The 19,789-nt window shown below is 45.9% G+C and overlaps 1 protein-coding gene across 25 annotated transcripts in view; it reads right to left on the reverse strand.

Annotated features, from left to right (window-relative positions):
* Window positions 1–19,789, reverse strand: part of TCF7L2 (transcription factor 7 like 2) — a 188,775-nt gene that overhangs the window by 17,463 nt on the left and 151,523 nt on the right. For 21 of the 25 annotated variants that reach the window (XM_039871184.1, XM_039871178.1, XM_039871197.1 and 18 more), the window contains 3 exons: window positions 7,576–7,708; window positions 5,179–5,281; window positions 3,143–3,229 (listed from right to left, as the gene is read on the reverse strand). In XM_039871184.1, coding sequence (XP_039727118.1) covers window positions 3,143–3,229; window positions 5,179–5,281; window positions 7,576–7,708 — 323 coding nt within the window. The remainder of the gene's footprint in view (window positions 1–3,142; window positions 3,230–5,178; window positions 5,282–7,575; window positions 7,709–19,789) is intronic. The other 4 variants (XM_039871198.1, XM_039871193.1, XM_039871175.1 and 1 more) reach the window with 1 other exon arrangement.

Here is a 19,789-nt window from a genome sequence, read left to right on the forward strand (position 1 = left end):
GTTACACCCCGGTCCTTCCACTGCTGGAAGACCTCCGAGGAAACTTGAGAATATATGTTCTTGGAAGCTCCTGGTGAAGGGGTGGGTGGAGTGGCAGCTTTTACTGTGAATTTTAAAGGCTTGACATTCCTCAAATACATATGTTCCATTCCTGCTGAATGAGAATATGTGTACTGACATGAGAGAGAGATGGACGGATGGATGGATGGACGGGGGAGAGAAAGGAGGGGTAGGAGAAGCGGGGGAGAGAGGGAGGGATCGAGATAAAAAACCCTGTGTGTGTGAGTGTATGTGTGAATGTGTGTACACCGAATACTACAGGGAGACAACACAGTCTGAGTGCATCGTGGGGTGGGAGAATTTTTCAGTGCAGCCATGAAGAACGAACACTTCCAAGTTCACATACCTATACACATACTTGTGTATCGGGAAAATGTATAGCAGAGAAAGATTGTGTGTGTGTTGTGTGTGGTGGTGGTGGTGGTATATGCATACCTTCTTTAAGAAATTCCTTTCCGCAGACAACTGTTTCACGAAATGCAATAAACACCCTAAAAATTCTAAGCAGCTCATTATATACCCCCGTCTGCTTTTATGGCTCCAAGCCAGAATATAATGATGAACCTTAACTTGTTAAGGACAACTAATTTTTGTTTCTGGCTGTCTCAGGGGCTTCTCTCTTACTCACTCTCACTTTACTTCACTGTTGACACGTTTCTGTTAACTGGATGTCATCTGCCGGCCTTGATTTTATGCACAAGCAGTAGGATGCATTTTCCTGTGCAACAATCTGGCTTTGAGTTGCATTAGGTTTGTCATTATTCTCTCATTTTCCTCCTTGCACTTGTAACATTTCATCTCTTCCTGCCTTATTTTTTGTGAGCCACGGTGCACCCACATTATGGTTTATACATGATCTCTCTCCCTTTGAAGCCGGCAGATTTCAGAGCCCGCTCTCGTCAGGAGAAGAGCCTTGCGCCAATTTAGCAGGCTGAGGGCCCGGAGCTCCAACATCTCAATCTAAAGGGGGTCACAGGGTGGCACAAGTGAGTGTCAGCAAGAGCTGTTTAATTGCCAATCTAGGCTTCTCCATGGTGTTTAAAGTATAATGACCCATCACTTAATTCTGAGAAGTCCTGGCCCCACTGCTGAATAGAATGAATATCAAAGGGTGTTCTGGAACAGGGCAAGCTGCCTACATTTCCTGTAACTGCCATAAGTATAATAGACCTATACTTCTGTCGTCCCATTACCACAATAATGTATTTAATTTGCTGTATACGCTTTTTAACTAGCTACCTTTCATAAGGCCTACCTGGGGAATCGCCGCCTCCCCCGCTGCACCTGGAGCCCCTAACCTTTCCACCCACCCTTCCCTTCCTTTCCTCCACCCCTCTCGGCCCACCTATAAACCGTCCACTAACCTCCTAATGATAATTCAATCAATAAGCTTAACCCCAATCCCTATCCTGTGATTACTTCACCGCTTTTAACCTCTGGAATGCGCCAAATAAACAAACGTGAAAAGCAATCAGGTGCATTATATAAATGCTGGGATGGAGGGAGGATGAGTTGTGGATTCTAAGCTGCTCAGAAGCAGCTCTCCTCCTGGGAGACTCTCCATTTGTTCCCATGCTTGGCGAGGCTGCGATGACATTATTTAATGAATATATCCTTCCTCTTCTCAATGGAGAACACACAGCACTCTCTTGCCTAACCAAAGCTGGGGTGGATTTGGGAACTGAGATGACTTCTCACATGTGGGAAATGGATCTTGATACCTGTGGGATATCCATGGCATAATTACAGGTGTTAGATATGTTATAGTTCTTTTTAAGGAATGTGATTCTTTACTCCTTCCCCCACCAAAATCACTGTTTTGTAAGCAGAAAAAGAAGCATCTTGGCCTGTCTTTCCAACCCCTCCTCTGGTCTTCGGTTCCCATGGCGGCTACAGAGATTGGGGGGTCAGCATCCTTGCCATGTAATGCATGCTAATTGAATCATGTGCCATCATCAAAATGGATTAGTTGTTGCAGTCCATCAGGAAAGTCTAAACCTCCACCGATTTAATTAACTTGACTGAAAATCAGATGAACAGAAAATAAAACTATCATTAGGAGCAATTAGTGACTACTTAAACATACCGCTGCCAACCAGTTTGTAAATAAACTAGCAGTCACTGAAAAATTAGCCAGAATTAATTAGAAGGAGGAAAAGGAGAGCATGGGGGTTAGAAAGACCTAGGTACACACACGTAAGTGTACGTGTGCATGCTGTATATGTGCTTATATGCCGAAAGACACACGAATGTTTACACGCGCATGATTTTTTTTTAACTTTCAAAGTTTCAGAGTTGCACAGGCCAGTGTGGTAGTAAGCCACCACTTGAAATGTGGTCAGTCCAAACTGAGATGTGTTGTAAGTATGAAATGCACATCAAATTTCAAAAACTAAGTGTAAGAAGGAATGTAAAAATCTTGTTCATAGTTGCTTAACGGGGACAGCATGTCAGAAGGATAATATTTTGACTCTATTGGGTTGAATAAATATTAAAAACAATTTCACCAGTTTTTTTTAAAACCTTGTGTTAAATCTGGCTGCTAGAAAACGTAAAATTCCATGTGTGACTCACCTTATATTTCTACTGAACGGTGACACTTTAGAGGGGTGTCAGTAAGAAAGGACACCCCTCTAAAGCGTCACCGTTCAGTAGAAATATAAGGTGGCTTATATTTCTGAGCTTTGAAAAGACCAATAACCTTTCCTCAGACTCTTCTTTGCATGATAATAAAACTACCTCCACCCTTTCCTTCCTTATCCAGTACAGGGCAACAGAGAAACAACACTGGAACAAGCTCTGAATGTTCTTACTACTTCTTGCCTTCTTAAACTCTCACAAAAGATACTGTTCAGTTGACTGACTCAAAAATTTGACCCTGAAATTTCACCATCCCCTACCTGGGAAGTTCAGGATAATTTTTCAGCATTTTCTCAGAAAGAAAGCGTAATGTTCTATGGGTCTTATACCATTATATTCGCATGTATCAGCAGCCCCTGGATAACCTGGTAGCAACATAGAGAACTTTCTGGAAGTCAACCATGGCATGGCCTTGGTAGAAGGCCCTGTGCTTGGAACTCACCTGGACATTGAAGCGTTGACCGTCAGAGCTGTGGGGTAGGGGTGACGGAATCCTCCTGTGGTGATTGGGTACACCGGCTGACCTTGCCTACAAAGAGCGGGGTACAGAGTGAGAGCGCGCAAACAGAAATGGGGGTTGGGAAAAGAAAGAGAAAAAGGAGAAGTTCACTCTGCACAGTAAGCTTTATTCTCATTTGATCAGAACAAAAATCTTGGGGATTGTACAGGAAGGATCAAAGGGAAGAAACACAGAACAATTTGAATGCCATAAATCTGATAGGAATGGCTAATTAAATTTTATAACCTCTGCTTATGTCAATAGAGACCCTCTCCCCAAGCTGAAACTAGGTGTTTTGTTGTAATAATTAAAGGCGAAGTCTCGCTTGCTTTAATGGAGCCATCACACTAATTGAGGGCTACACATCCAAAGGAAAACAATAATGAATGTAAATTTATACCAAAATAAAGTACAGTGAATCAAAGGACTTCAGTTGCGCTTTGGGCCTCTTTCGGTATTTAGATCTCGGTGAGAAAACATTAAATTAACAGAGCTTAATTTGTAGCCTTTTGTCAAATTAACAAGTGTTGACAAGAGTTACGGGGGGTGGGGTGGGGGGGGAGTCCCCAAGAAGAATTGTGGGTAACCAATAGACAATCACACCTCATTACAATAATTAAAAAATACAGCAACATGCAAAATAGCATCCTCAGAAAAGACACACAACTTTTTCTGACAGAGGGTAGTCTGAGTCTTTTTATGTAGCCTTCAAACATCTCCTCATGAGCTGAATGGGGCGAATGATGACTGAGAACGATTTGAGGAAATGGGACTCAAGCTCATGTCTACAGTCCATGTCTACCTTCCCAAACAAAATTAAGGGGAAAAAAAATCAGAAACTATACTCAGGGTTGGTATTTAGTATAGCTACTACATAATACAGCTGTTTCTAAAAACGAACAAACAAACAAACAAATAAACAAAAACAGTGTAGAATCTGTTAAACTGAAGAAATGAGGGTAGAATGAGGGGTGGGAAACTGCTCCAAAATTATATCTTCCTTAAGGCTATGAAAGGCTGTCTTTCCAAGACCCAAGCTTGAATGTTTTACCAAGATTTATTCCTGTTGAGATTCAACGAATTGTCCTGTATTTTTTAAACAGTAGAGATCATATATAAACACAGAAAAATATACACAAAAAAACACACAATCGCAAAACATATTACACACATGCACGTGTACACGCATACGTGATATGATTAGGTATTAAAGGCCTTTCTACACACTTTTTTAAGTTATCTAGGAAAGGTTGATGGGTGGTACTGTAAAAGCCAAGACATGGTGATTGGAAGGCAAATCATAAAAGGCAGTTAGATGATCTGGGCGCTGCTGGGAGCTAGGGCCGACAGGAAGGCCCCACATGTTGGACTGAAAGTCTAGCTGCCCCATCCCCACCCCATAATTAGGTCAAGCGTTTAATATGTAGAATTTCAGAGAGAGATGCTGGCTGAATAACATGGAGCTTCTCAATAGACAAAACTTTCCACTGCTGGGAGTCATGGTTGTAATGGGGTGGTGGCGTTGTTAAAGAATAACCCCCACTCTCACTCCTGGACTTCAAAACTAGGTTGTGCCCATGGTCACTCCACTGCCGCCACTCACGTCTGGGCTGCCGCCAGCAGAAGAGCTATGATCAGTTTCACTGGACAGAAGCCCTCAGCGCCTTCTGCGATTCTCAAAGTATCTTAAGGGCACCTCCTTTCGCAGAGAGAAACCTAGAGCCACTGGGGACCATGGGTTCAGAATGCTACGTATCAATGTTCTTTCTCCTACGTAACCCATTTAACGGCCGTTGGCTTGCCCGCTCTCCCACAGGGCATCTCAGCAAGATCCTTCCCCCACAAACTCCTATTGCCCTCCCTTACCAGCTTGTGTTCTAAAACACACACACACACACACGCGCACGCGCGCGCAGAATAAATAATAAGCATGCCCATGTAAGAAACAAAAAGGAAATTAAAAAAATGGAACTCCTTACTGTGGTACTAACCATCCTAGCGGATGGGGGATTTGTCCCACGGTGCCGGGTGACAGCGGGTAGTACGGAGATATGTCTGGAGGGTGCGGAGGCCGTGGGATTCCTGAGGGAAGAAGCGCATTTTAGGTGCAAAGGAGAGAAGGAAAGAGACACTGTCGAGAGAGGGGAACAGGGAAAGGATGGAGGCAGACATCTCTCCTGCAATCTCAGCATGAGGTTCTTTTTGTGATTATGAGCCTAGGAGTTATCAGCAAGTTTCATCGCATCAACCCTCCACCCCAGTTTGAAAATTGGTTTATCTCATTCTAGATGGATCGATACACTGGGGAAACACAGACAAATTCACAAAATGCCAACTGGAGTATTTCTGCCTCGTGTGATTGGTGTGGTTACTGAATTTAAAAAAAAAAAATCTAACGAGCTTGGCACACAGTAGGTGATCAAGTGACAATTCCCTTTGCCCTCACTACTTGTTTCTTCAGCCTCTTTAATGACTTACTCTAACTCTCATAAAGACAAGTTACTCTGATTTCTGATATACTTTTTGAGTTACGGCTTTTGGAAAGGTTACTCTTGCCTTCTTCAGAATTCTCCACCTCAGCCTAGAAGATGATCTTAAGAGAAACTCACCAAATGACATGGCATCTTATGCAAGGGAGAATCTGAACTGAACTGACAGGAGATGCTGGAGACCTGGTAAACTCAATTCTAGAAACTAATTCTCTAAAGGACACAGTCACCAGTGTGAGTTAACCCCACCTGCTGACTGGGTACTGCTGTGTCACTGGTGGGGGGAGGGTCGGGGCCTTCAAGAGACACACAGGAATGAATCCCAAAGGCCCTTCCCACAGGAGCATTCATTCATTCATTCCTTCATTCATTCCACGGGAGCACATCCAACAATCAATTCTTAGAAAGGAAGAGCGTTGGGAGCAATTCTGACGCCAAGGAGCTGATCTGCACAGCTCACATGGGAAGCCAAAGGAACAATACCACAGAATTAAAACAGTATTGAAGGGCATGAGCTATGTGTTCGTGGATGAAAACTATTTTTTTTTTAATTCATTCAGGAAGCTTTTAATCTGTAAATTAAGTCTCCCTGGGTGACATTTTCATGTAGACATTGCTTTCTCTCTATTACAAAAACCAAACAGATTTAGCTGGGCTTGGACCCTACACCAAGCCATTCGCACACTTGAAAGAATGTTCACGGAGGAAAAGTAAACAGTCCGCAGACGTTAATCATATGTTTTACGATAACCATTTAAAAGCTATTCCCTGTACTACCATTATTTAAATGAGACGTTGATGCTGCCATTCACTTGTGCAGCCTGGGGCCGGCTGGCAGCCTTCTCCAGCCATCCGAGCGCCAGCCTCGGCTCCCCCCGCCATGAGCACAAAGGGGGCTCAGAGGCTGGTAAAAACTAGCTAATGTGTGGCTTCATTCAGGGGCAGCAAAAGCCTCCTGAACAGGCAGTCTACCTCAGCCCAACACCAAACAATTCCCTCCGACAAAGTGACATGGAATAGCCATTTTAAATCCATCCTTCTAATTAACTAGCTGGGAAGAGAAACTCCAGCCAGTGCACCACCCAGCCTGTAAGATGCCCCGGCCCTAGCTGTTTTCCCAAGACCACTCGACCTTGAACTGCGGCTATCTGCCTGTTTTAAACCTTGTTGTAGGTTCTCTGTCCCCTTTGGGGAAAATGCAGTCATTGAGCACACAGGATGGAAAGGAGGGGACAAGGCTGAAGGAAAAAACAGCAACTTCTGCTTGAGATCCTATTGGTTGTCGTATGATACAAAAGAAACCCCAGGGGTTTGGGTTTCGCATCTGTATAATGGGCTTGATCATACCCAGGATATTGTAGAGGAGAGAAGAACTCAAATAAATCAGCCCCGAGAATGTGGAACCCAGCGGTGTGGTCTCTTGAGGCTGTGCCAATAAGTCATCATCAAGTGACTGGAGTCCGTCAGTCATCAGTGGAACCAACACTTCAGGGAGCCATGGCGTTAGGGGTCTTGTGCTCCCAAGGAGCTGAGAAGAGCCCAGGAGATGCATCCAAAATGACTACCACCTCCAAGTCTGCGGCTCTTGAAACCGTAAGCTACTCCTGAGAAACACTGAGTGATTCACAGCCAGGTTCCCAAGACAGCCTCCCTCCTAGGGGTACCTGGAGCCCTAGAGAACTGCAGTGCTGCAAATGGACTTCTTCAGAGGAAAGAGAAAACCAGCCCCTCGCCAGGTTCCGGCCTCCCCAGAGGGCTTCCTTTTCTACTACAGGGGCCTTTTCACCACTGCCCCCAGCCAAGCCCAAACTCCCGCCCCTCCCCCAGCAGGCCCTCCGGTGGCCCCGGGACCAGCGCGTTCTCTTGGCGCCCGGGCACACGGCCTACCTGTTTTGGGGTCTACGTCAGCTGGCAAGTGTGGAGGCGGGTTTCCCGGGGTGAAGTGTTCATTGCTGTACGTGATGAGAGGCGTGAGAGGGTGGACATGGTGAGGGTGCTGCACGACCGGCACTTTGTTCGACTGCGGGAAGGAAAGCAACAGAGAAAGACACCATCGAGCCAGGTCCCCGGCCACAGAGGACCTGTGGGTCCCCCGACCACGCCCCCTCCCTCCTGGACTTCGTTAAGATGCACTCAATTCCGCCGGCAGCCCTGGCCCCCATCCATCTGTCAAAGGTAACAGAGCTGTGAGACAGCATTCTGGGGAGGCACGCTTCAGTTTTGATCTCCCCACCAAGCCTGGCTTTTCAAATACCTTCTCCACCACCACCCCATCACAGAGCCCACAGTTTGCACTTTTCTCATCAGCAGGTAAATCGGAAGTGAGGACTTTAATCTCCCAGGCCTACTGTGCTCCTGCATGTGGAGGTGGATCTCCTACCCCGTTGCTCTACGAGGAGGCGGGGGTGGTGCTAGGAAAACCATCAGTCACAAGAAACCCGGCAGGGCCCAAATCTCACGCACCCAGCCTCCTCAGCCACCACCCCGGGCTCCTGCCCCTTAGAACCAGCAGACATGTCAATCCTTTACAGAGATGTGGATGAAAAGCCCACTCCTGGCCTGGCTGGGAGTGTGAACTTTACCAGAAAGCTCTCAAAGCAAGCACCTGCATATTTTATGCAGATTACAGCAGCCTGATTCATTAGGAAGTCATCAGGGAACTCTAGCAAATTAACTGGATGATGATGAATTGGGCTAATAAACGTATATATATACACGTTTCAGAAATGGGCAGTCCTAGAAAACGAAGTACAGACATTTTTGTGTTTGGGAAGGGTGGATAGATGAAGAGAAGCAGGAAAAAAAAGAAAAGCATTTTTATGATTTTTCTAGTTGCCATGACCAGACCCTCCCAAATTATTCTCCTCTGCTTCCCCGACCCTGCTCTCAGCCCACCCCACCCCACCCCGCTTCGCTATGCTATGCTATAACTTAGCCCAGCAAGATCACAAAGAAAAAATTAAGCTGAAACAAGCGAACTACTGGGCCATTTACTGAGAGTAATCCAATTGCAAAAAACCCTATTCCCAATAGAGGATTTTCACTAAAATCCTACAACAGGGACATTTAACCAGATTAGGTACCAGGGAAGATAAAGAGGCTAGTATTAGATGATGAATGGATTAGAGTCAAGTTTCATTTCAGGACGTGTCTTCATTTCCTTTTATTACTTTTAGGAAGGCACAACTTGCATTAACATCAAGGAGAAGGAACTGCATTAGAAGAAAGGAAGTGAGGTTCTAGTGCTGCCCACTAGCGCCTCTTGAGTTCAGGGACCACCAAGCAGTTGGTTCGTATCTTTTTTTTTTTTTTCAATAGGTGAGAAAGGAGTATAACATGCAAAGAGTATTTCTTACCACAGTTACTCTTTAAAATGTATTTCTAAGTTTTTCATGAGTATGTCTGAAGAGAAAAATATGGCCTTCTTGGATGCTCCAGAAAAAAACTACAGAGAAAGAAGTCAACACTTTTAATAGCCTGGTTTAATGATACCTAAGCAACTGGATATTTTTAGAGAAAAAGGACAGCTAGTTGCTCATAGGCTTGTATGGCGAGCTATCATTTTGCGATCAGAACACTAGGGGTTAAAAGCAACAAAGCAGAGGGAGCTTTGGAACCCAGTAACACGTCCCTGGCAGCAGCCATGAAGGTCTGGGCAGGCCGAGGCCAGCAGAGTGAAGGGTCACTGCCCAGAGGCTAGCACCAGCATCTCCTGGACGGGCACTGAGGAGTCTTTTAGGAGAACAATTCTGATTAAGACAGCTTGAAAAGTCACCAACAAATAAGCTCCCACTGTGTGCTAGGGTGAAGAGGGAAAAGAGAAAGGGCGAGGGAGGGAGAGAAAGGGACAGAAAGAGTCAGATGGAGTGGAGGAAAGGAAGGTGACTGTTGCTGCCTTCTAGAAGTTTTCTATTTGACTGGAAAGATACATACCCACTAAAATGAAAGCAGACCCGTCACAGACAGTTTAAAGTACGTGCAGAAAACCGGTGAGATCAGTGGGAAGAAGCATGGATAGCCCAGAGGAGGGAAGACTGTCGCTCAGAGGTTGCAGGATTACCAGGGAATGGGACTGCCATATGCAATGGAAGGAAGCAAGCGCATCGATCCACAACGAGAACAAAAGAGCTGAGCGGGCAGTAAAATCTGCAGTCCTCAACCCTGGCTGAATCGAACATCTCTCAGGATGCTTATCACAAATGCAGATCCCCAACCCTAGGAAAGCTCTCAGGAGGGAGCCAGTTCAGCACATTTGAGGGCTCAGGGCCTGGGCATTAGGGTCTGCCAACTGAGTGCCATAGGTGGCGCTCTTCTGTTCAGCCACAGCCCCTTGACCGGAGAGCCACGCAGGCATGGACAAGCACAAAGGTTACAAGGGACCTGAGTCCTAATCATCAATCAAATCCTAGTCCTTAAAAGACTCTGCAGAAAGGGCTTAGCACAAACCCTGGCACAAAGTAAGCACAGGAACGGTGGTTTATTATTATTGTTACTGTTATTGTCAGGGAGGAGCTGCCTGATGGCATGGTTTTGTCTGCAGTACAGAAGCACAGATCCCACAGCTGCGTTCTAAGCAAGACTAACAGGAAATGAGGGGGGAAACTTCTTTCTCGACAGGTCTGGCAAAGGACGAAGACCGCATTTGGGCAACAGTGGAGTTTACTGGGTGTATGTAGAATTTAAAGTAACTCTCCCTTTCTCTTCATTACACGTAAGAAGGTGATTCCAACAAAAGTTGGGCACCTGTCCTGGCTGCCACCATCCTCATATGATTCTGCACACCTGAGCCTAGCCAATTAGTTTTTTCCTGTTTGGTCAATACTCCATAGCATGGGGGTAGAGTGAGGGGGATGTGAAGTTTTAACTGCTGCCTAGCTTTAGAAGGGAAAGTGGACATAGTTCTCTTTTCTAATCATGCTTTCATACCAGGCAGATCCCCATAGAACAATACAACCACATGTCTCCAAAGCTGGCTGACTGGTTTCCAAGCAAAGCAGGAGGAATGCAGCGGTATCTGCAGAAACCAGGGTCCAACGCTGCTCCGTCTGACCTGCCTGTACCTGCACTGCTTTTACAATGGGAGGGCGTTCTTCTAGAAATGCCCACATCTCTCCAGGCTCAGACCCCTAGTCCTTTCTTCCTGTGTCACAGTATGCCTATTGCTGAGGTCATGTATGCACCTTCCTTGGTACTACTGTAGCTAAGTTCCTTAAGGACATAGGCAGTGTCTTCTAGAACTCGTGTCTCTTGTCATGCCCAGCCTGTGGAAGTGGTGAGCACAATCTCATAAACTGCATCAAATCTCAACTGTAAGCATTACAAGGAGAGAAGGCTAGAGTCAATCTCACAGACTCATTTCAGTAAATGGCAGTGCTATTTAAATGGAGTCTACACAGAATCACAGAACAGAGCTGGGTGGGCCTTCAGAAACCATCTTGTCTAACACTCTATTAACACAGGGCCTTAAAGATGGTTTTAGAGTCCGCTGCATGTACACGGTGACCAAGAGTGAATCTGTAATTCGAGAAAGGCCGAATTTTAAATTCTACTTCACGAATCTAACTGTGCAACTTCTCTCAGGCCTCCGTTTCAGTCTCTGTGTCTACCTTTATAGGATCGTTGTGAAAATTAAGAGACCAGGATTACAAAGTGCCTAACACAGTGCCTGACACATAGCTGCACATGCAATGCAAAGGAAGTTTTTGAAAAATATTGTCAGTGAATATTAATGATGAGTGCACAATGAAGATGAGACTCACTTTCCTTCCTGTCTCTTCTCATTAAATTCACAGGGGAGAAAATGCAGCCGCAGACTTCAATCCTCATTGCAAAGCTAAGGATGCTCATCATGGGGCAAGAACGTATGGATGTTCTGTGGGCACTTTCCTCAGGCATGCCCTTCTTAAACACACGATAGTCAACTCGTAAATATATTTCATTATCTCCTTGGAAAAAAATCACTTTATTATGCTAATAAACAAAGAGCTGAACATTAAATAAAAATAGTTCAGAATGATCAAGGTCCAAAATCAGCGTGATGGCCCTAAAGGAAAAGCTGATATAAATGAAAGGCAAAACCACGCACACAGGAAATGCCCCTTCAACTTCTCTCCCTTCTCTTCTAAGAGTTCCCACTTCTTTAAACAGGTCTTTTAGGATGAGGTTCAACACTGAGTCACCCTAAGAAAATTCAGGTGTGAGAAGCAGCTTTCTTGGGGGAGGGGCACAGACAACCTTCTAGAAATAAACGATCCAGAAAAGTCTAAATTAAAGCAAAAGTCTGTACTGGGAGTGCTGGCGTTATCTCCTACCCCGTTATTCTTTTACAAACGGAGTCCAGTGTTCAAGGCAAACAACTGCAACATATAACCAGGTACTTTTAGGGAAGTGCTTTATCTAAATATTAAGTACGGCTTCAAAACTCCCTGGAGTACAAAATCATTACCTCTAGGGACACCTAAGTAATGTTCAAGGTTGTGCTGGTGGCTGTCACGGGTAGCTAGCTGTATGGAGAGCCTAATTTACTGATATTTAACCCTTTCAGAATACGATGAACACCAGGAATCTCTGAGCCACAAAAACAGCAAACCTTCATGAAGTATTCCGCACAAACTCAGGGAGTTACGTCACAGTTGCCCAGATACACCCACATGATCAGCACCTGAAGCTCGCCCATGGAGCCACCTCGAACCCCTGTCTAGATGATTGATCTGAGGGGAGGACAGGGGACAGGAACAGTGACCAACTGCTATTCCTGAAGCTCCCCAGTCAACACCAGCACCTCTCACCGCTGCCACCATTCAGTGGGCTCTGTGCCTGCCTCTGTGTTGGGTGTGACACGCTCTTATCTACTAAGTCTTCTCAACAAACCTATGAAGTAGTCGGCATGTGTTATCAGTTCCACACAGCAGGTGAGGAAATCTGTCCTGAGTCACAGGCCTTGGGAAGGTGGTATTTCCAGGCCTTATACCCTGACCTGCCAGACTCCGCACCCCTACTGCGACTGCAGAAAGCTCCAGGATGGGGTTCACTGTCCTGCTGATGGAGTGAGCTGCACCCCATGAGCTCAGCCTGTGCCAACCTTCCCAACCGGACTCACGAAGGGAACTGTCCCCAATCTCCCATCTACCGGTCTCTGGAACCTAGATCAGTTTCAGTAAACGATGTCCCCTATACCCCCAAAACAACCCAAATTAGGAGTGGCTCCAGGCTCCCTGCCTCAGCCAAGGCACCCCCACCATAGGGCACCAAGTATTTTTACAAGGGGTTTTTACGGCATGGGCTGACTATGGGAGGTAATAAGATGTTTCTGCTTCTCCAATACAGACTCAAGCAGTATCAGGGCCCAGCGGGATTCTAGTGACAGAGACACATCATGTGTGGTCCATTCCAGCTGACCAGAAATCAAAAAGAAGTCAGCCGAAAACCCAAAGTAAAGTGAAGTAAATAATATCTATTTAAAAGGGACCAAAATCCTCATCAAACTTTAAAATCATCAGGGCTTTTACACTTTCTGTATAGAGAAATGGCTGTAACCCCAAACTAAGCCTTCCCCAGTTCTGTTCATTAAGCTCTATGGGTTTTGAGTACTGAATAGTTAAATTATAAAGAAAGGGTCCTTTAACAGCCCTCAGAGAGCACAAAGCCCTTCCACCCAAAGTATCCATCCAACTACAGTGGGGTGGAATGGGGGTGTGTGTGTGGCTGACCTCTGACCTCTCAAGAACCCTTAAGCATAGTGTTCTGCAACTTGGCCATGCCACCCTCGTCGCCGAGCGCCCCACGCCCGCCTGAACACGGCTCATGATTTGGAACCTGGCAAGTGAAAGATTGATTCAGGCATTTCTAGATCCCCCTGCTAGCCCTCCTCTAACCCCAACCCCTCAACCTTCTGTAACTGTGGGGAACCCAAAGGGAATGAAAGCCTGCCATTCACCTCGCAACCTATTAATCAACAGACGTTGAAAACAAATAGAGCCATTGCTAGCCCTGGCCCCTCTGCCGGCCCTCCTCTTCAATACTCCCCTATTGCTCTCCCTTTCTGCAAAAGAAAAATGGGGCCAGAAAGTGCCTTTACGAGCCCAGCACAATAAAACAAAAGCGGCACAGAGGAGCATTTGTCAGCCTCCTCCCCTCCCCAGGGTGGATGTAGGTCTTCGGTGGTCTTAGGTTACCGGCCCTCCCAGCGTCTGAAACCAGCATCAGGAAGGGACGCTTCCCTCCTAGTTTACAGAAAAAAATGGGTTTACAGCTCATCTCCAACGCGTTTTTCCGGATGCCACTTACTGTGGCTGCACCAAGGCCAATGGTAACCAGCAAAACATTAATAGATGCTGCACGTCACTGGAGCCAGGGAGCGCTGGTGAGGAGGAGGGGCTAGGGATGAACAAGGGGCTATTTCTTACTCATCGACAACCCCTTGGTGACTCAAGCAGCCCTATTTTTTTCGGACTATGTGCCAAAGGGTGTTGGAACAGTCAGTGAAGCTAAGCCTCCTGTCCCAACAACGCATCGCCCCAACAATCGGCAACCACTTCAGCTGCTCCAACCACCTCAAGGAGACACAGGGCAACCTGGGTCCAGGCCTGCACACAGAGTCCCATCCCTGCTCATCAGGTGAACATCTTGCTGTGGTACCCTGCGAACTTCCTATAGACACAGAGGAAAGGGTGGCAGCTGGACTTCCACCTTGGCCAAATGAGTTTCTTTAATCATGTCACCCTATGTCCTCACAGCTCCGAGAAGCCCAGCCAGTGAGGACCCATGGAGGGCAGTGCCCAGCGTCTGCTCGTGTTTGCACGCTGCTCCTTCCTAAGGCCTTGCCCCCAGCTAACGGCGCATTGCCCTCCTGGACAAGACTTCGATTGATACCATAGCACTGCCTGTTGAAAATAATAAATAAAAAAGAGAAGGCTTCACAGGGTTTGAGTTTTGCTTGGAGAAATGAGGTGGTTAAAGGAAAGTCTGCCCGTGAGATGCAGAAAAGAGCAGGCAGCCACCCCCGCAACTTCATCACACAGCTGAAGTCCCCTGGCTGGGCTCCTGTGGAAGCCTGGAGCCCACGGCTGCAAAAGTTACAGTGTCTGCGGCCGTGGGAGCCTGACGCTCTGGGTGCTGCTTATTTGTTCTGTAAACTATCAACAGCTGACTCCCCACCCCAACTCCTCCAATCACATCCATTTAGACAGCAAGAAGAAGAAGAAGGAGAGAGAAGTTTCTCCCTGTTATCTACAAAATTCTGCCGACTCACAGTTTCTCGTGTACTCACGCAGGCATTAAAATTCAACTTGCAAGAAAATGATGGAACAGGGCAGGAAGGGAGAGAATAAATGTGCAGTCAATTTTCATTCAGATTCTCACATACACATGAATATACATAGAACTAATTCAAACCATCCTAATAAGCCCCTGCCCCGCTCACACACTTTTTTTGCCCTTCTATATAATATAACAACCCAACTGGTAAAACACCAAACAAGACTGTCAAGCACTAAGGGTCTAGGGGGCCAAATTCAACTCTTCTTAATGACCTTTTCTTAATCCCCCAAAAGGAGGCAGGGAGGGGTGGGGATGGGGCCGGAGGTGTCGGGTGGGGGAGTGGGCACACGAAGGGGAACATTTGAACCTGGAAAATAAAGATGTGCTCCAGCTGCTTGGCTTTGTGAAGCTGCGGCCGAGGCCCAGCCCAGCAAAGCTGCGCTTTCACAGGCTCTTCAACAATTACTTCCAGTTAAGTTCATTAAACATAATTTATTTCCACTCATTCTCATTTATTTTCCAATAAAAAGAAAGCATCCTTTTGTGCTCTCGCCGTTCTCTGCAACTACCCTATAAAGCACTTGCAAGCTGAAGTCGGGGCCCGCCCCGTCCAGGCTCCGTCTCGCCCCTGACCAGTGAGTTCCCAAGGTTTTCTTCCTGCCTGCTTCTTCACAGGAGCATGCCACAGCATCCCGGAGGGCAGTGGGGGTGTGGCAGCGCCACGGGGTTCTCTGACTGTCCTAATCCTCTGCCAGGTCTCAGAGATGAAGAACCGGCCACTTCACCCCTAAGAAATTTCCCAGGGTTCTGTAATCCCCACCTTCCCGCAAGATATTTCTCTCCTACTTGGAAATTAAAAGATTGGCATTAACATAATCGATCTTGTTAAGTGTTTGAGTGTGCAGAGAATGTTTGAAAATTGGGTAAGAGGGTACGGCTGTTTCTAGGAGAGCAGATTTTCAAAACAGTGCCAGAAATAAAACTAACCTAATCCAAATGAAGAAATCCAAAAGCTCAAATTGAAAACAATTTTTTAAAAATAATGATTTCCAGGCCACCCTCAACTCCACCCCCAAACACAACAACCCCAAATCTACGTAATTCTAAATATAATGGAAAGGAAATCACCAATTTTGATTTAAAGTAAATTGTAAGTATATAATGGTTATTACATCCTGGGGATTTCGAGAAAGAAGTAGGGAGCAAAATCCGATACTACCTTTCTAATTTATTTACAATGAACGGCTGTATAAAAATGTCTAGTTTTTCTTGTACGCCCTGTGCCTAACTTTCAAATCTAAAGCGTATTTGAAATTCATGCCTGCTTCATGGAGTCTGATAAAAGCTCAAGCTCAAGAAACAGCCATTTCTTGAGAAAGCAAGTAAATTTTCCCCTAGAAAGAACAGGTAAACTAAAAGGAGAAATGACCAATCTTCATGTGGCCCAGCAGGCACAAACGCCCCAACTCTGGATTCTGCAGGAATTCAGCAAAGACAGACCGCTAGGAAGACAATGCAAAGGCGGAACTGCATTGTTCTGCTCTGTTTTGCCCTGCTCTGTGGTGCCCTAAATGCGGGCATCCTTTTACTGACCTCTGCGGCCTCAATAAATGATACATGTGAAAAGGACATAGAGCTGCAATGGGACAAGGAGGACACAACACTCACTGCTGCTCCCTCCGATTCCAAACTGACTGGGAAGTTTAAGGTAACCAGGGAGTGACCCAGGCAAAGTTCAATTTTTTTTTTTTTTTTAATGCTCAAATGTGTGTAGAAGTATGTAATCTGAAGGGCATGTCAGGATTTCATCACATTCCAAAATACTGCAGAAGGAAAGAATTCCGTTACACAGCTCAGCCGGGGCCCCCACTAACCCCAAACCACAAAGGGGAGGTTTCCCTAAGAATATAAGGTTGCAGGCTCTGCTGCTTCCAGAAAATGCCGATGCGGCAGCCTGTTGTGACAATACAAAGATCATAATATCTGTATCACTAGAGTCGGGAATTCGCCCTTTCAAAGCAACTCCCTTTCCATAAGACATCAAGAATGAAGATTTAACCGTCACCAAAGCGGCACCCAAGTAATCTGAGTAAACGAAGATCTGGAACCTCAAAAACAGGAGACCGTGCTGGGTGGGAGATGCGCAGAAACACAGCTCACGCATCGGCACTGCCTGCCTGCAGCCTCTTCCCCACGATTCCGGGCCGTTTCCACAATCGTACACTGAACTAGCAAGCTGCACACAACCAGAAAGGAAAACCAAGACGTTCTGTCTACCACACTGTGTTTTTAAAGGACATAAAGGATTTACCAAGATGTTGAAAACACAAGGACTCTATTCACAGTCTATAGTATATCTCATTCCTTCTTCCCTAAAAGATCAGATCTAATGTTTCTGTGTTTGGCCATCTGACAACAAAAAATCAGAAAATTAATAATAAAGATAATTAAGGGATCACCCACCAAATTCGACAGAATATCCTCAAAGCTTGTGGCAAAGGCTTTGACCCAACAGTTCAAAAGAGTGCCATGTATCCTAAACTCGCAATTGCTATTGAAAAGGCCTTCTTCCTAATCATTAACAGCACAGTGGGCTGTCATCAGCCCCTCGCTCAGGTTTCCAAAACACATTTTATATTAAGTTTAGAAAATACAAACACCACAAGGAAGACTGTAGCCCTGAAAGGCTGGCATCTAAATCTGGAGATCGAAAATAAATACAAGTAAAGACTGAGCAACAGAAAGTTAGCATTAAATATGAAACCAAAATACACAGTTTAGACAAGCGCTGCTACTGTAGAAGCCTTATTGCTCGAAAATGTTTCGAGTTTCAAAAAAGTACACTCCTCTATGAGGCAATGTCACTTTTCCTTCTCTTTCTTCCAATGGAGCCCACCCTGATGGGTGAAAGAAAAAACATTTATTTGTTAGAAGAAACCCCAAACCCCACCGCCCCTTGCCAGATCCCAGCTTACGCGCACTTGGGGAGCCGGCTCTGCGATGCTATATAACTGTTTAAGGTTGTGATGAAAGTCAAGCTTTCTCTCCACCCCATCTTTTTTTTAACCCTTTCTCCCCCTCCCCAAAAAACTGCTATGAAAAATACATCGTGAAAGGGCACAGCTTGAGTCAATTTATTTTGTTTTGTTTTTTTTCCACCCATCTGAATTAAAAAAAAAAAAAGACAGAAGTTTAATGGTCAAGACCATTAGCAAGGGACACACGAAGGACACACACACACACACACACACACACACACACACACACACACAACCACTACTCACCCAGCAATTCAAATTGAGGTGCCAACCGCCCAACTGCTGGAAGAGAGAGAACCCGGAGGCCACTGTGCCTCCCTTCCCACTCAAATCTTCCATTCCCACTAAAATTGCATCTCTAGGGTACATAATAGCTTTGGTTTTCTTTCTCTCTACCTCAAAAAAAACTTTCCCCTGTACCTTCAAGATGGGACCGGGCCTGCTTTTTTTTCCTCCTCCCTTACTGCTTTTCTCACTTTTCTTCTTCCTCCCAGCTTCCCCTCCCTTTATTCCTTTCTCTTAAAGAGCTGAAAAAAAGCATCTTGAGAGATGGAGTTGGCTCCAAATTTCTGCCTTGGTATTCTCCAAATGCTCACCGTTCTCACTCATATTGCCTAGAATTATTTGGTTAATTCTTCCCCTTCCACATGCACCCTCAAAAACCAAAACAAACAAAATAAATAAAAACAAAAAGAAACCTAGTCATCTAGTTCAACCGGTTGCAGATTAATTTTTAATTGTTTTTAATTTTAAAACTCCTTCTAGTTTCTAACCTTTACCACTGCAAAATCCGTGAAGGAAGAAGAGGGAAGGCCCATTTCCCCCAGCCAGCTAAGCAAAGTCCCCCTCCCTCACCCGTTACCTTGGGTAGCAGGGAAAGAGCTACCGCTAAGAGTAGCTAAGAAATTACGGTCAGCCATGAGGGAAAATGATCAACCAGATGTAGCAGGCAGGCACTTTATCTGCAAGATTGTCAAATCCCTCAAAACAAATTTCTTTTAGGGAGAGGGCTGGGATGGGAGAGGGGGAGGGAGGAGAAAAGTATATTTTCTTGTCACAGTGACACGGGAGTGACACTTGGTAGGGCCTTGCCTGCCATAGGCGCACACCCTCTTTTCCTTCCAGAGGGAGAGACTGCGCCTGAGAGAATCTCAACTGACCTCTCTGGAAGCAGAGGGACAGGAGCTCCCTGCGTTCCCTGGCATTCCAGGAGTCGGACCGCTAACTCGCTGTTTGTTGAGTTTTGTGAGCTTTCCAGAGAGAGAGAGCGAGAGAGAGAGAGAGAGAGAGAGAGAGAAGCCAGAGAGAGAGAGAGAGAGAGAGAGGCGGCAAGGGGCACAAAGGCTATGCTATTCTCTGAACCCCACGAACCCGACTTACTTTTCCTGGGGCTCTCTTAGGATCCAGGGTCGGGTACACATATGTGAGTTTAACTTAACTGCAGTTGACAGACTCAGACATCACAGCCTGAAATAGTCCAATTTTACGTGAAGGAGGGTAGTATGGGAGGGTGGCTGCTCCAGGAGGGGATAAAGACAGAAGAAAGTTGCCGAGGACAGAACTCTGCCCGGATCACCTTTCCTGTCCTTTCCCCTTACCTGCCCGAGGGTTAAAAAGTGAACACACAACTCCGATTTGCATGCAGGTGAGAGAACACCCCCGCCGCCGCAAGGGATCCTGGGCTTGTCTTGCTTGAAGCAAGACCAGTGGCAAAGGGTTTTTTCTGGAAGCAAGACACCTAACATAGAGGAGATGGTTGTAATTTACCGACCCGACTGCCCAGCTGTTTATCTCCAAACCCAGCA

The sequence above is a fragment of the Pteropus medius genome, unplaced genomic scaffold (genome assembly GCF_902729225.1).
Source record: "Pteropus medius unplaced genomic scaffold, Ma_sr-lr_union100, whole genome shotgun sequence".
In the NCBI taxonomy this organism is placed as follows: Eukaryota; Metazoa; Chordata; class Mammalia; order Chiroptera; family Pteropodidae; genus Pteropus; species Pteropus medius.